General features: G+C 30.7%; 1 protein-coding gene across 1 annotated transcript; it reads left to right on the forward strand.

Annotated features, from left to right (window-relative positions):
* Window positions 1-13,501: 13,501 nt before the first annotated feature.
* On the forward strand, window positions 13,502-17,660 carry CABS01_01464 (MIT domain-containing protein; the record flags this gene model as incomplete). The annotated part of the gene is made up of 3 exons (XM_060534844.1): window positions 13,502-14,818; window positions 14,869-17,416; window positions 17,473-17,660. 3 exons carry the CDS (start codon window positions 13,502-13,504, stop codon window positions 17,658-17,660), a joined length of 4,053 nt encoding a protein of 1,350 aa, XP_060398033.1.
* Window positions 17,661-17,999: the final 339 nt, after the last annotated feature.

Below are 17,999 nucleotides of genomic sequence, written 5' to 3' on the forward strand. Positions count from 1 at the left end.
ATTACTAAGCTATTGATTAAAATAAAAGATTTTTTTATTATTAATTATGTATTTATTTTTTCTTTCTCCTTTTTATTTAGTAACCGTTTTATAAATTCTTTTTTATATAACTATACCTTTTCTTTCTATAATATTTTAATTTTATATCGTCTCTTAATTACGATTTTTTTATTATACTATTACTAAGTATATTATTTATTAAGTTAATAAGAAGAAGTATTTTATTATAAGTTATTAAGTCCTTGCTAATTTATTACTAAAGTATTAGGCTAACGATATTTTTTAAGTATCTAAAGAGCTATATAGCGCCGCTTAGTTTATTAAAAATACTTTTATAGAGTTCTATAATACGAAGGAGTAGAGTAGTTTTAACTTTTATAAATATGGCCGCGTTTTTAATATTTTTAATTATATTATTAATATATAAGAGAAAGTTACTATTTATATTACTAACTTATCCCCCCGACGGAGCAATCCGCTAGGGCCGTACTATATATTACGTATTAAGAAAAACTAGGTATATTACGCTCTATACTTAACTACTAATTAAAATAATAATTAACTAACTTAACTATTATCTTTTTTTTTATTAATAACTCCTAACCTTCCCCCGCGTAAAGTCCTCTAAGTTCTAACTATTTAGAGGGCGAGCTATACTTATTTTAATATATATAAGACCTCTTAATACTAGCCCGTATAAGTAGCTATATTTTATATTATATACTCTTTTTTATTAAAAGTTAAGGGGCCCCTTATATGTTCCCTTATATTTATAATATAATTTATATTAAAAAGATTTCTAACTTTATAAAGTATAATTTCTAAGCTAATATTAATATATTAAATCTTAATATCCATATTAGCCTAGTTATTTATAGTATTTATATTATTACTTAGCCAAATTTTATATAATTAAAGAGTACTTTACTAATCCTCGGGCATACTTATATTAGTTATAATAGTTATAATATTAAATTAGCTAAAGAGGACGCCTAGTGCGAGAGGAGTAAACTTATTAATAAGTATTTTTAACTTACTAATTACTTATTATATATTAAGAAGTTCTTATTAAAGTAGTAGTTTATATATTAATAAGTTTATTTAGTAAATTTATTTAGTAAATTTATTTAGTAAATTTATTTAGTTTAAATAGAGCTTTAGGTAATATTAAAAATAATAAAGATAAAAAGAATCTTTACGAGCTTTAAGTAGTAAATATTAGCTTATTTAGCCCTTTTTTTAAAAACCTCTATATTATTATTAAAGTTTAGAACCTCTATAGTTAAGGACCGCTTTTAATTATTATAGCCGATTATTATAGCTAATTATTATAATTAACTTCTATTATTAACCTTTTTAATTAGTGCTATTATAAAGTAGCTTACTTATCCCGAATTATATAGTGGTTTCTATATTAAAATCATTATTTGTTTTTTTTATTCTACCTTTACTAGTTACTCGGGCGGTTCTTAATATCGATTATATAATATTAATATATAGTATTAATAAATACTCCTACTATTTCGATAGACTATTTGTTTTAGATTTTTTAACTTTTTAACTTTCCTTTTTATAAAGTTTATAATTACGGATTATTAACGGCAATATTAGGTACCCGACGCTACTACTTTATAAACCTATACTTACTTAGCTAAGTTTATTACTTTCTAAATAATAGTAGCTTATAATAGTATAGTATTAGAAATACCCTCGTTACTATCGTTAAGAATAATACCGACCTTATTAATATACGCTTTTAACTTCGACTCGTATATATATATATATATTTATTACCTCGTTTTTTTTATTAAAATCGAAAAACGCTTCCCTTACTATTTATTACTATTACCTTATTACTATTACCCTATTATTATTACCCTATTACTATCGCCCTATTATTATCGCCCTATTATTATTACTATTACTATTACTATTAAATTATCTATTTTAAATATATACTATTAAAATACTAAGATACGTAGTTATTATCGATCCCTAGGGCTTCCTTAATAACTAGAAGTTTAATTTTATAAATATTATACTAAAGGACCCCGAACTATAATACAGCTATTTTAAAGAATATAAATTAAATATTATTAATTTAAAAATCGGAAAAATATATATTAATATAATTATTATTTTAATAAGTACTTAGTTTATATAATATAGTAATTTTAAAATACTTAACTAATTTTAAAGTATTATTAATATTTTAAAAACGTAGTATAGGAGTAGGTTAAAAAAAACTAAAAGGGATATTTTAAAGTTATTAAATAAAGTAGAAAGTAGGGGGTAGTTTTTAATTATTTAAAGAGCGATTAATATATTACGCTAGGATCGTTAGTATTTAGTAATAACTACGGCTAGCTATTATTAATTATAAAGTTTATTACGTAATATAAAAATATTCGATATTAACCTTAATAAACTAGCTTACCTATAAAGGCGAAGATAGCCCCTAATGAGGCGGACCGGACCCCAAAGGGATTAAAATTATTATATTTCATTAAGTACGTACTTAGGGTATATTACGTATATTATATAGTTAAAAAGGGTACTATATTATATAATTTCTTTTAAAAGCGTAATCCCGTTAAGGTCGATCTTTTGCGCCTATAAAGCCGGAAAAAAACCACTATATATTACTAACTTATTAATAAGTAATAAGAAAAAGAAGGTCTCTTTTAAATAGGCTACTCTTTAAGAGCTTATTATTAATTACGAGTATTTAAACTTATTAATCTCGATTATAATAAGTTATTAGCGATTGTTTAGTAAATCTTTTTTAAATTAACTTAGATTTTGTTTTAAGCTAGTATCCTTAATATTAATAATAAGGCTAATATTATTTCCCGCCTTAGTTATTTTTAATTAGCTTATTTTTATAATAATAGCTATATAACCGCTTTACGAAGTAATTTTAATATTCTAGCTTAGTACTATAAAGACACCCCCTAGAGCGTTATTATTATATATAATTAGGAGTTTCTTAATTTTTTTATTTTTTATATGCGTGTTATGAATAGTCTAACGAGATAGTAGGAGTATCTACTAATACTATGTATTAATACTATATAACCAATATCGAAAATCCCCTAAGTAGCTAGTAAAGGTAAAAATAAAAAAACAAATAAGCGTGTTATTAAGTACTTAGTAAATAAAGTACTTATTTATATTATTATTATATATAGCGCTACCCCTATTTCCTACGGTCCCGATACTTAGACTTTTATTAAAAAGCGTGCTTTTATTATAATTATATTTTTAATAATAAAAATAAGTAGGACGATTTTAAGTTTAAATTTAATAAGTCTTAGTACGAGGATATTAAATTTAAGGAGTTTAATAGCGATCTAGAGAATTATTTTTCTTAGTATTATAATAAGCGCTATTATTTTAATATTAATAACTTACTAACCCCTACTTATACCGCTTTTTTTAATATTTGTTTTTTATTTCTACCTTTACTAGCTACTCGGGCGATTCTCGATATTAGCTATATAGTATTAATATATAATATTAATAAATACTCTTATTATCTCGTTAGACTATTTTCTTTAGATTTTCTACCTTTTTAAACTTTCCCTTTTATAAAGTTTATAATTACGGATTAACGGCGAGCTTTTTTTAATATAAACGAAGGTTCCTTAGCCCTTAGTTATATTATTTTAGATCTTAATAAGGCTAGTATTACGCTCTTTTTACTTTAACTAAAAGCTTTATAATAGTTTAATAAAGCTATTACTTAGACTAAGGCTAAAGCTATAAGTTATAATAAGTAATTTAATATTAATAAGTTCTTTATAAATATTAACGTTACTAAGGTCCCTTAGCTTAACTAGGATTATTTATTTTAATATTCTGCCTTTGCTAGCTACTCGGGCAATTCTCAATATCGATTATATAGTATTAATACACCGTATTAGTAGATACTCACACTGTCTCGCTAGACTATTTTTTTTAGATTTTCTAACTTTTTAACTTTCCCTCTTATAAAGTTCATAACTACGGATTATTAACTAGGATTATAATAGTATTATTTTAAATAACGTCCCCTATTTTTAACTTATTATTAATAATAATAGCGTTATATTCCTTATTTTATTTCTTATTTTACTTCTTATTATAGCTCTTATTATATTTTTTATCATAGCCTTTAGTAATAATTAAGTAGCGAATACTTTATAAACTATTATTATTAATATATATAATACTCTATACGACTTTAACTACCTCTTTTTTATTTATTATAATATTAATAAAGTTAACGGCTTTATTCTAAATAATTAGCTAAGTCTATATATAAAGTCTCCCCGTTTCTTACTTATTAAATAGAATATTATTATTAATTATTACGCTTTAAAAGTATATATTAAAGCTATTACTATTATTATTTATATTACGTAAGTTACTCTCTTTATATAATTAGATCTTAGCGATTTTTTAGTAACGTATTACTAAGGGTTATAATACTATATATTTTTTTAAAAAATTACGCTAGGCTAGATAAAAAGGGTTTTATAAAGTATTATTAATTAATTTATTTTTAATAACTTTTTATTACGAACTTAACGTTTATTATCTTATTTTATTTGTTTTAGTATTCTGCCTTTACTAGCTACTCGGGCGATTCTTAATATCCTTTATACGGTATTAATACACGGTATTAGTGGATACTCACACTGTCTCGGTAGACTATTGTTTTTTTTAAATTTCCTTCCTCCTTTTTATCTTTCCCTCCTGCAAAGTTCACAACCACGGATTATTAACTAAGAGGTTTTATATATATTAAAATAAGTATAGCTCGCCCTCTAAATAATTAGAACTTAGAAAATTATAAGGGAAGGTCGGGAGCTATTAATAAAAAGAAGATAACGGTCGAGTTAGTTAACTACTATTTTAATTAATAATTAAGTATAGAGCGCAATATACCTGATTTTCTTTAATACGTAATATATAGTACGGCCCCGGTAGATTGCTCTGTCGGGGGGTAATACATTAATATAACTTAGGAATTCGACCCTTTTTTAATAGAATAAATATTTTAATAGTTTAATAAAAAGCCTATATAACTATAAATATTAAAGAACTTTTTTAATATCCTCTATATATTACTCCTTTATTATTAAATAGATTATTAAATCGTTTATATATACTATATAGTAAGTATTTAATAAGTTAGCGAGCGCTTAGTAAATATATACTTAGAACGTTATAAATACGTTCATTAACTTAAAAAGTATAATAAGATACTTAAAGTAATTATATTAGCTTTAAAACGTTATTTTTAATTAGTTTTTTTTTAATTTAAATATAGTAATAAGTATTTTTAATATTTATTTTTAAAATCTATTTTATTTTATAAAGCTTATTTAGGAGCTCGTTAATAAGTAGTGATAAGTATTAATCTTTTATAATTACTTTATTTAGCTTATAATAGTTTATATAAAAATATAATATACTATCTTTTTTTAATATAAAAAAGATCGGTACCCTAGCCTTATTAACTAAAAGTATAATACGACTATTTACTAGGTTCTTAGTAATATACATACGAAGCTTATTAAGTTATTTTTTATTTAATAAATAAATAGGGCTATATAGCGGTTTAGTATTTAGAACTAGGTTAATTAAATATTTTACCCCGTTATATAACTACGGTCTTTTTACTAATTACTTATTAAATATCTCTATTTTTAATTAAAGTTTTAATAATAAACCCCCTTATAGTTTAGTTTTAATTATCCCTATAATACTTTTTATAATAATAATATATAATATATAAGCCCTCTTATTATTCTTAATAATATTATAAGCTATTATTTATAGCTTAGTAATAAAGATAGGCTCGTATAACTATATATTTATTATAATATTAATATAAATATCTTTTTAGCTTATTAATAATTATAATAATAAGAGGTTTACTATTTTTTTATTTCTATTAATTATAATAAATAATTACTAAATCTTCTTTAGCTATTTATAATAGTTAATAAGGAAGGGCGTTAATTAATAAGCCGTTTTTTAGTTTATAGTTTTATTTTAAAAGTTCTTTAATAAGGGAGCTATAGTAGTAGCTAGGGTTAACCTTAAGTAAGTTACGAGCTTAATATTAATAATATTTATTTCGGAGTATATATTTATATTAACTTTTATTAGCTTTTTAGCGTCTTTTTATAAAACTATTACCCTACTTTTTATAATTATTCTTATTAATACCTTCTTAATACTTAGTATAAGCATATTAAATATATTACTTATTTATTTTTTATTTCTACTTTTACTAGCTACTCGGGCGATTCTTAATATTAATTATATAGTATTAATATATAGTATTAATAAATACTCCTACTATTTTAATAGACTATTTTTTTAGATTTTCTAACTTTTTAACTTTCCCTTTTATTAAGTTTATAACTATAGATTATTAATAATAATATTAAGCGCTTAACGCTACTACTTTATAAGCCTACGTACTTAGCTAAGTTAGCTACTTTTTTAAATAATAGTAGCTTATAATAGTATAGAATCGGAGATACTTTTATTACTATTATCTAATAATATTAACCTTACGATATCTTCCTTAGTATTTTTAACTTTAATTCGTATATATATATATATATTTATTACCTCGTTTTTTTTTATTAAAGTCGAAGACGCTACTTACCTTATTATTATTATTATTATTACTATTTAACTATTTACTTTAAGTATACTTTATTAAAATACTAAGACGCTAACTTATTAACCCCTAGGGCTTCTTTAATAACTAAAAGTTCGATTTTATAAGTATTATACTATATAACCCCGAGTTATAAAGAGACCGCTTTAATAAATACTATATTTATAATATTAACTTATAAAAAATAAATAAATATATTATAATAAGCGTCGCCCTTATTAGCGCCTTTTTAATATAAAAAAGTAATATAAATAAGCTTAGACTTAATAATAAAATTAAGAGCTTAAAAAGAGTATAAATAAGTATATTAAATAAGAATATTAATAAAAAGAGGTTATTATTAAATAAGATAAAAAGAGAAAGTAAGGGGTAGTATTTAGCTATTAAAAAGGCGATTAATATACTATAGTAGCGGGGTTATTAATATTTACTTAGTAATAGCTACGGCCGGCTATAGTTAGTTATAAAGTCTTATTAAAGTACGTAATAAAAACTCGATATTAACTCTAATAAACTAGCTTACTTATAAAGGTAAAGATGGCCCTTAATAAGGCGGACCGGACCCTAAAGGGAGTATATTACTTATACTTATTTAATTTTTAACGAGTCGACTTTTATAATTCTTAGCTTAGTAATAACTTATTAAATAGTTATTAATATTAGTTTCAATTAGGGGTACGTTAGTTTATTATTACCCCTACTTTTTAATTAATTCTTTTTAGTACTTATTAGATATATAGCCTATTTTATTTGTTTTTTATTTTTACCTTTACTAGCTACTCGGGCGATTCTTAATATTAGCTATATAGTATTAATATATAGTATTAGTAAATACTCCTACTATCTTATTAAACTATTCTTTTTAGATTTTTTACTTTTTTAAACTTTCCCCCTTATAAAGTTTATAATTATAGATTAATAATATTAGGCGATATTAGAAGCGATAAGGATAAAAAAAATCTTTACGAGCTCTAAGTAATAAATATTAGCCTATTTAGCCCTTTTTTAAAAAACCTCTACGTTACTATTAAAGTTTAGAACCTCTATAGTTAAGGGCCGCTTTTAATTATTATAACTAATTATTATAGTTAATTATTACGGCCGACCTTTATTATTAACCTTTCTAGCTAGCGCTATTATAGGGTAGCTTATTTATTTTAAATTATATAGTAGTTTTTATATTAAAATTATTATATTACGTTAAGTGCGTATTTAGGGTATATTATGCGTATTATATAATTAAAAAATATACCGTATTATATAATTTTTTTTAAATACGTAATCCCGTTAAGGTCGATCTTTTACGCTTATAGAATTAAAAAAAAAAACCACTATATAAATTAATAATAATATTAAGCGCGATATTATTACTTTATAAGCTATCTACTTAGCTAAGTCCATAGCCCTTTAGGTAATAATAGCTTATAATAGTAGTATTAAAAATACTATTATTAATATTATTAAAAATAGCTAGGGCCGACCTTTATAAGTATATCTACCCTATTTTAACTTTACTCGTATATATATATATATTCGTTACTTCGTTTCCTTTATTAAAATCGAAAAACGCTACTTCCCTTACTATTTATTATTATTATACTATTACTATTACTATTATTATTACTATTATTATTAAATCGTCTACTTATTTTTAAATATATATTATTAAAATACTAAGACGCTAATAACTCGTTAACTTATAAAAATACCTTAAGGAATATACTTAGTAATTCGATTTTATTAATATTATATTAAAAACCCCCGAACTATAATAAGGTCGTTTTAAGGAATACGGATTAGATATTATTAACTTAAAGATCCGAAATATATATATTAATATAAGTATTACTTTTATTAATACTTAACTAATATAATATAGCCTTAATAAAATACTTAATTAATTATAAAGTATAATTAGTATTTTAGTATTATAATAATAAAATAAGAGGTTTAGAGAAATTAAAAAGGATATTTTAAAGTTATTAAATAAATTAAAAATAAGAAGTAGGTTTTGATTATTTAGAGAGTAATTAATATATTACGGCGGGATTATTAAGATTTAATAATAGCTATGGCCGGCTATAGTTAGTTATAAAGTTTTATTACGTAATAAAAACACTCGATATTAACCTTAATAAACTAGCTTACTTATAAAGGCGAAGATAGCCCTTAATAAGGCGGACCGGACCCTAAAGGGTAACGGGATTATATTTTTAAAAGAAATTATATAGTATAGTATATTTTTTAATTATATAATATACGTAATATACCCTAAGTACGTGCTTAATGTAATATAGTAATTTTAATATAAAAGCCGCTATATAATTTAGAATAAGTAAGCTACCCTTTTTATTACGTAGTAGTGCTAATTAAAAAAGTTAATAATAGAGGTTAGTTATAATAATTAGCTATAATAGTTAGCTATAATAGTTAGAAGCGGTCTTTTTTAATTATAAAAGTTCTAAACTTTAATAATAACGTAGATATTCTTCAAAAAAAAGGCTAAATTAGCTAATATTTACTACTTTTTAAAGCTTATAAAAATTCTTTTTATCCTTATTGCTTTTAATATTACTTAAAGCTATTCTCTATTTAAACTAAATAAATCTACTAAATAAATTTACTAAATAAACTTATTAATATATAAACTATTACTTTTCTAATAAGAACCTCTTAGTATATAATTAGTAATTAATAAGCTAAAAATGCCTATTAATAAGTCTACTCCTCTCGGGCTAAGTACCCTCTTTTACTAGCTTAATACTATAGCTATTATAACTAACATAAATATACTTAAAAAGTAATAAAGTACTTTTTAATAATATAAAATCTAACTAAATAATAATATAAATATTATAAATAACTAGGCTAATATAAATATTAAGATTTAGTATATTAACGTTAGTTTAGGAATTATATTTTATAAAACTAAAAATCTTTTTAATATAAGCTATATTATAAATATAAGGGAATATATAAGGGGGCTCTTTAACTTTTAATAAAAAGGAGTATATAATATAAGATTTGTTTACTTATATAGGCTAGTATTAAGAGGTTTTATATATATTAAAATAAATATAGCTCGCTTTTTAAATAGTTAGAATTATATAAGGGAAGGTCGGGAGCTATTTTAGTTAATAATTAGGTATAGAGCGTATTATACTTAGTTTTCTTTAATACGTAGTATATAATACGGCCTCGGCGGATTGCTCTATCGGGATGATTAGGGTTAGTATTAAATATCTTTATTATATATTTTAATAAAACTTTATAACTAATTATGACTAGCTATAGCCGTTACTAAGTAAAATAACCCCGCTATAATATATTAATTATTTTTTAAATAGCTAAAAACTACCCCCTACTTTTTGCCGTTTTTAATAGTACTAAATTCTTTTTCTTAATCCTTTTTAATTTACTCTTACGTAGCGATTTTAAAGTATTAATAATACTTAGGAATTAATTAAGTATTTAAAGGCTATTATATTATATTAGCTAGATACTAATTATAGTAATAGCTATATTAATATTTCCGATTTTTAAATTAATAATATTTAATTTATATTCTTTAAAATAATCGTACTATAGTTCGGGGTTCTTTAGTATAATACTTATATAATAGTTTTTTTTCCGGCTTTATAAGTATAAAAGATCGACCTTAATAGGATGACGTTTTTAAAAAAGATTATATAATAGAATATACTTTTTAATTATATAATATATATAATATATCTTAAGTACGCGCTTAACGTAATATACTAATTTTAATATAAAAACTACTATTTAATTTAGTATAAATAAACTACCTTACTACTTATTAATAATAAACTAAGTAATATACTTACGTAGTAGCGCTAGCTAAAAAAGTTAATAATAAAAGTCGGCCGTAATAATTAGTTATAATAGTTAGCCGTAATAGTTAAAGGCGGCCCTTAACTATAGAGGTTCTAAACTTTAATAATAACGTAGAGGTTTTTAAAAAAAAGGGCTAAATAGTATAATACTTATATAGTAGCTTTTTTCCGGCTTTATAAATATAAAAGATCAACCTTAATAAGATTACGCTTTTAAAAGAAATTATATAATATAATATACTTTTTAACTATATAATACGCATAATATATCCTAAGTACGTACTTAACGTAATATAATAATTTTAATATAAAAACCGCTATTTAATTTAAAATAAGTAAGCTATTTTTTACGTAGTGGCGCTAATTAAAAAGGTTAATAATAAAAGTTAGCTATAATAATTAGTTATAATAGTTAGTTATAATAATTAAAAGCGGCCCTTAATTATAAAGGTTCTAAACTTTAATAATAATGTAGAGGTTTTTTAAAAAAAGGCTAAATAGGCTAATATTTATTACTTTTTTATTATACTAGAGCTTATAAAGATTTTTTCTATCCTCATCGCTTTTAATATTACCTAAAGCTATTCTATTTAAACTAAATAAATTTACTAAATAAATTTACTAAATAAATTTACTAAATAAATTTACTAAATAAATTTACTAAATGAATTATTTAATAAATCTACTAAATAAACTTATTAATATATAAACTACTATTTAAATAGCTAGTTAAATAACTAGTTAAGAAGTTAGTTAGTTAAAATACTACTTTAACGAGAACCTATTTCAAAAATACTCGTTAATAAGTCTACTCCTCTTAAGCTAAGCGCCCTTAGCTAGCTCGACGTTATAATTATTATAACTAATATAAGTATACCTAAAAATTAGTAAAGTACTTTTTAATAATATAGAATTTAGCTAAGTAATAATATAAATATTATAAATAGCTAGGCTAATATAAATATTAAGATTTAATATATTAATATTAACTTAGTTATAATAATTATAATAAATAGGCTAGAGGTATATAAAATTAAAATAATAAGCTAGTACTTTAAATAGCTCTTATAAGACCCCCTAGGTAATAATAATACTTATATAAAAAAATAAATTATATTAAACCTAGCTACTTATATAGGCTAGTATTAAGAAGTTTTATATATTTTAAAATAAATAAAGCTTATTTTATAAGCGAGTAATAAAAGGTTAGGAGTTAATAAAAAGGAGATAATAGTCGAGTTAATTAATTACTATTTTAGTTCGTAATTAGGTATAGAGTATATTATACTTAGCTTTTTTTTAATACGTAATATATAGTACGGCCCCGGCGGATTACTCTGTCAGGGGGAGTATAATAATTATAAAATTAAACTTTTAGCTTTTAAAATATCCTTATAAATTAATAAGTTAGCGTCTTAGTATTTTAATAATATATATTTAAAATAAATATTTAATAATAATAATAATAATAATAATAATAATAATAATAATAATAATAATAATAATAATAATAATAATAATAATAATAATAATAATAATAATAATAATAATAATAATAATAGCGTAATAATAATAATAATAATATAATAATGATAAATAATAAGAGAAGAAGTATTTTCGATTTTAATAAAAGAAACGAGGTAACGAATATATATATATATATATATATATAAGATAGTAATAGCGCAATAGCAATAGACAGTAAGGGAAGCGTTTTTCGACTTTAATAAAAAAAACGAGGTAATAAATATATATATATATATATATATAAGTAAAGTTAAAAGTACTAGGGCAGATATCGTAAGGTTAATATTATTTAATAATAGTAACGAGGGTATCTTTAATACTACTATTATAAACTATTATACTTAAAAAAGTAGCTAACTTAACTAAGTACGCGGGCTTATAAAATAATAATATTAAGTACTTATTATTATTTATAATTTATAATTATAAACTTTATAAAAAAAAAAGTTAAAAAGTTAAAAAAATCTAAAAAAATAGTTTAGTAAGATAGTATGAGTATTTACTAATACCGTATATTAATACTATATAAACGACATCGAGAATCGCCTAAGCAGCTAGTAAAGGCAGAATACTAAAATAAATAACTAATATTAAGAATTACCCGAATAGCTAATAAAAGTAAAATACTAAAATAAATATATATATATAATAAAGTGCCTAATATCGCCGTTAATCTATAATTATAAACTTTATAAAAAGGAAAGTTTAAAAAAGTAAAATTTTTTTAAAAAAATAGTCTAACGAGATAATAGGAATATTTACTAATACTATATATTAATACTATATAGTTAATATTAAGAATTGCCCGAGTAGCTAGTAAAAGTAGAAATAAAAAACAAATTAAGAAGTACCTAAGTAATTAGTAAAAGTAGAATATAAAAATAAATACTAATATTATTTAAAAGAGATTGAAAATTGCCCGAGTAGCTAGTAAAGGCCGAGTAATTAGAATAAATAATAATTAATAGCTGGCGCGCCCGTTTTGGCAGTGGCGCCGCACTAATCACTCCCTGAAAGGGCTACCCTGCAATATAGGCGAAGCCACTAATCTAGTACCAGTGAGAGATAAGCCAAGAAGCGTGCATTACATGGAGCGAGTGACCATCACTTACCCCTTTTCCTGGAACCTTGTCCCTTGGTACGGATATCCGTGCTTTTTGTGAGGTAGTCCGTACCAATCATTCTCTCCTCGAGGCATTTACCCCATTCTCTCATACCTTCCACTGGAGATACCCATGCTCAACCAGGCTGTCGGCGACGACAAACGACCGAGCACCCACCCTCCTGGAATGAAGCGGTACTACGTGTAGCCGTAACACATTCAATGCCGTGGGTGCGGTAGAGGGCGCGCTCCGGTCGACCAACTCGAAGTCCTCTTACCAGACTCCAAGCGTATCGAGTAGGTCCTCACTACACACACCTGCAGGTGCACAGGATGCCCTCACCCAAAACCATCAGCTCGGCTACCTTTTCGAACTCAGGATTGTCGCAGTCGCTGTCAGCATCGCTATACCACCGCGAGCAGACCCTCCAGACCCATCAATTACATCAATCGGATTCACCGCAATACCAGCAAGACCACCATCGACAACAACAACAGCCGTCTTATCAGAAGCAGCACAGACTCTCCAGGTCCTTCCCCTCGTCGCCGTCTTCAAATCACCTGGCTGCCCCCCGCTACCCGATCGGCACACGCTCCGACCGACCGCAGGCTCCAGTCTCATCTTCGCTTGGTTCTCGTCTTGACACAAGCACGACCTTTTCGCGCAAAACGCCGTCACCACTTCCACGAACATCGTCTCTTCTACCGCCCCCGCAACAGCCTACAACTCACTGTCCGTCAAGAAAGCCTGATGCCGTGATCCCTGAAGATTCTGACTCAAACTCGCCGTTGCACTACGAAGTGTCTTCGCATCTCCGGCCCTCCACCGCCCACTCGCGTGCGAGCAGCGCAGGCCTTTCGAGTGACGGTGCGAGAAACCTCAATCGCTGGTCTGCCTCGACAACATCAAGCCAAGCGTCGACCCAGGACAATCGCGCCGTCAACTCTCATGCACGCCGCGTGAGCATTGATGCGTCTGCACTATCCGCAACTAACAGCATATCGGCGCCTAGTCAGCCAAGTCAAAGGCTCCCGAGACACCGACGACGATCCAACTCTAGCGACGGCCTTTGGGAAAGTAACGGTGGAAGCAAGTTGCGCGCCTATTCACCATCTGGATTGACGCACAACGAAGGTCATTTCGCCCTATTCACATCCCATAACCACAACTCGTCCGCAACCAACAAGCTTGCAACACAAGGAAACGGCTTGCGAGCGCCAACGGGAGCCTCCCGTGCGCTCGAGACTGACCTCCTTACCGACCAAAACCGAACCTGGGATGCATTCTCCGGCCCGGGGCGGAGAGGATCAATTGAACAGCGTCGACAGCAGTCTTCTCGCGCAGCAATGCCATCCGAACGCAATGGGGAGGCCTACGAGACGAAGGGTCACTCCCGGAATTGGTCGCAGGCCGCCAAGGGGAGTACCGACACCACTGGGTCCTCGCGGGGCAAGGAAAGGGGAAATCGGCCGCCATCGCAAAAGGCCATGCTCTCACGAGCTTTACAAAAGGCGAATACGGCAGTTCAGCTAGACAACGCGCAGAACTTTGAGGGTGCGAGGCATTCATATGCGGAGGCATGTGAGCTGCTACACCAAGTGCTTGCTAGGACATCCACCGAGGAGGACAGACGAAAGTTGGAGGCGATCGTGAGTTTCACGGTGTCATGTTCTAACCGGCCGAAACCAAAGCTAACCAGATCAAGCGTCGAACATACACCAGTCGCATTGAAGAATTGGATCAGATGGTTCCGGTGCGGCAAGTTACGGAAGGCAAAGCACTGCCGGCTAGACCTGAAAGCCTCGGCCTGCGCTTGAATCCTACCTTACAGTTCGACGACGACGATGAAGATTTGGAGGATACGGATGGGTTAGAGACTGCGACACTGGCCAGGATATTGAGGGAGGGAAATCAACAAGCAGCCAGCTACAGTGGTTCTAGTCTGGCCATTTCACGAATGCATGGTCTGGGGGATCGACAAAGGAGTACTTCTGCAAGGTTGCCGGAGCAGTATCCCTTACAGTCCTCCTTCTCACGATCTCCGCTTCGGGATCGTGCATCAGACGATCAACTCATCTTCCAAATACCCACAGACGACGCCTACATGCCACCGCCACTCTCACCTAGACGCATCCCGTCACCCAAGCCTGACGGCCAAGGTAGTCCCGATGGACCCATCAGATCCGATTTCTCCCTATCAGCAAGACGGACTAGCCAGAGTTCTCGACATGTCAGGGACTCAAGCAGAGAGTCCAATTCATGGTTGGACCCCATTGATGAGTCTGGAGGCTCCACAGCGTCCTCTGTTCATTCCAGGTCGTCATCTGCAGTTATAAGGCGCAAGCACATACGGGCTCCGAGTGGCGCTACGGAAGCAGAGTTTGACGCGGCGTTAGACGCTGCAGTCGAAGCAGCCTACGACGATGGGTATGAGCCGATGGGCTTTTCTGATCTAGAAACTCAAGGATCGGATGATCCGATTGTAGCGAAAGCCTTGAGAAAGGTTGAGCTGGCCAAAGAGCGGGTCCGCCAAACGGAGAGAGAAGCTATTGCACAAGCCAATGAGAGAGAGCGGCTTGCGCGAAGTCAAATGGACCAGCAGTCCGACGAAGATGTCGTCCGTGAAGGCTTTTTCGATGACGGATCATCAGACGAAGAGGAGCGCATTCTCGACGAGATCACTCGAGACTACTCGGTTGACGACTTCGCCTTTAACTTAGCCTCTCATCAGGCTGCAGCTAGGACTTCGGGCTCAAGTGATTTGGTCCAGTCGTCCTGGCAGGCATCCGTTACTCCAACCGATGCCGTAGGTGGTGATGTTTTCTCCTCTCTTATCGAGCCCATCACCACAAATAACTTTCCAAGTGTCGGAGGCCCTGCAGTTCCGCCACCAGCACAAGCTTTGCCAGAATTGCCTGGTAAAAAGCCTTTATCAGGGGCAACGCCATCGCCAGGCCCTGGGCAAAGTGTACGAAGCAGGCGGATGTCAGGACAAAATCCCAAGCAACTGAAGATTGAAACTACGAAGCTTGCAAAGTATACCGATGCTGGTCGACGATACAGTGTTGCCCAAGCGTCAAGTGAAATACAGGGGGTAGATTTCGAACACCTTGATATCAACGGGCCTCCTGATACCGATGCGGATGGCTCAATGGCTCGGCCATATTCGCCGCCTGAAGGCATCAGTCCGACCCAACCAGTGCCTCCTACACCTCCCCTTGGCCACTCAAGAAGTCGGGACAGTGAAGACTTTACGGGCAGCCACTCTGGGTCGCCTTCATTCCGACCTACGTTAAGAAAGAACTTCTCTTCCTCAAGCTTAAGAAGCATGAAGAACCGGAACATGTCTCTATCGAACCTGGACGATACGTCTGACATGTCTCCTGGCACCCCATTAAGTACTGCTTTTGGCATTAACGGCAGGCATCCGGCGATGCCGACCTTACCGACACCGTTGGCTGCTGCTTTCAAAGAGAAATTCACACCAAGCTCTGTTGGGGGTCTTTACTTGTTTGACGATAGCCTACATTCACCACAGAGCCCGGGGTCTCCAAACACACTTCAGCCAGATGCCCCAATTCCCCTAGAGCCGTGCCCAACAGACTACATGTTGAGGCCATTTTGGTTAATGCGCTGTCTTTATCAGACGCTTGCACACCCTCGCGGAGGATATCTCAGCAATAAGTTGTTTGTTCCACGCGACGTATGGAAGGTGAAAGGCGTCAAAATTCGAAACCTGGAGGATAAAGTGGCAACATGCGACTACCTGACAGCTGCGCTATTAAAGCTTGCGCGAGTCGACACATGTGATGCGGATGCCGTTCTCGAAGAGATGCAGGCTTTGGAGGGCATTCTCGAACAAGTGCAAGTCGGGCTGACACGGAAATTGGGCACAGATGTGGGTGTGCAGAACTCCAGCATGTTGTTTCGAGATGCTTCGAACTCAGCAGAGCTTGAAGCCGCAATTAGCGTGCCACGTTCAGCCAGTGTGTCGGGAAAGTCCTCATCCTTCTCATGGCGGAGACTGCGGTCCAAGAATTCGGCAGCGGGTTTAAACAACTCTTTTAACGCCAAGGGAAATGGGGTAGAGAGCGGCAAGGAATCTCCAGGCCTAGAAACGTTGCCCATGACGGAACACCCAACAAGTCGCCCCTCTAGAAGGGATCCGAGCAACGCACAATTTTCAGGGCCGAATGCGAACTATATGGGGTCGCTGGCTCGATTGTTTGACGCTGCTCAAACGATTGGTAAAGTGACCAATAGCTGTTGCCAGGTGTTCCCTCTGACTGACATTCTGATGCAGACCAAATCGCGCGCCAGGTTGAAGATCCAGGCCTTCGGCATGCCGACAAGACACAGGTTGGCCTAGAGCTGTGCACAAGACATGCGGCAGAATTTTTTGGCTTCTTCATCTGTCGTTTTGTGTTGTCTGACCTGAGCCTCCTCTTGGATAAATTCATCAAGAGGGGAAGCGAGTGGGTTCTCAACTAAGTGAGGTAACGAAGCATGAGCCAAGAGGTACGAAGTGTTCGTGTGGAATGGCAAGAAAGCTACGGAGGCATGATGCTAGAGTACTAAAGGGCAGCTGAACGGGCTGCCAAGGGATTCGTTTTCAATCAAGAGCGACAACTGGGTTAAGAAGGTCTGATATTATGATAGAAGCTGAAGCGGGATGGGCTAGCGAATGATTGCCTTTGCGGAGCCTGCTTGCTGGTGCTGGGATCGAAGTTTCCAGATTCCAAGAGATACCTCAATGTTTTCAACATTAACGGGATGTACTCGACTTTCACGTGAAATTTTGTTGTCGTCGCAAGGTGAGCTTCTAATTTC

Source organism: Colletotrichum abscissum, assembly GCF_030869225.1.
Source record: "Colletotrichum abscissum strain IMI 504890 chromosome Unknown Scaffold_3.1, whole genome shotgun sequence".
In the NCBI taxonomy this organism is placed as follows: Eukaryota; Fungi; Ascomycota; class Sordariomycetes; order Glomerellales; family Glomerellaceae; genus Colletotrichum; species Colletotrichum abscissum.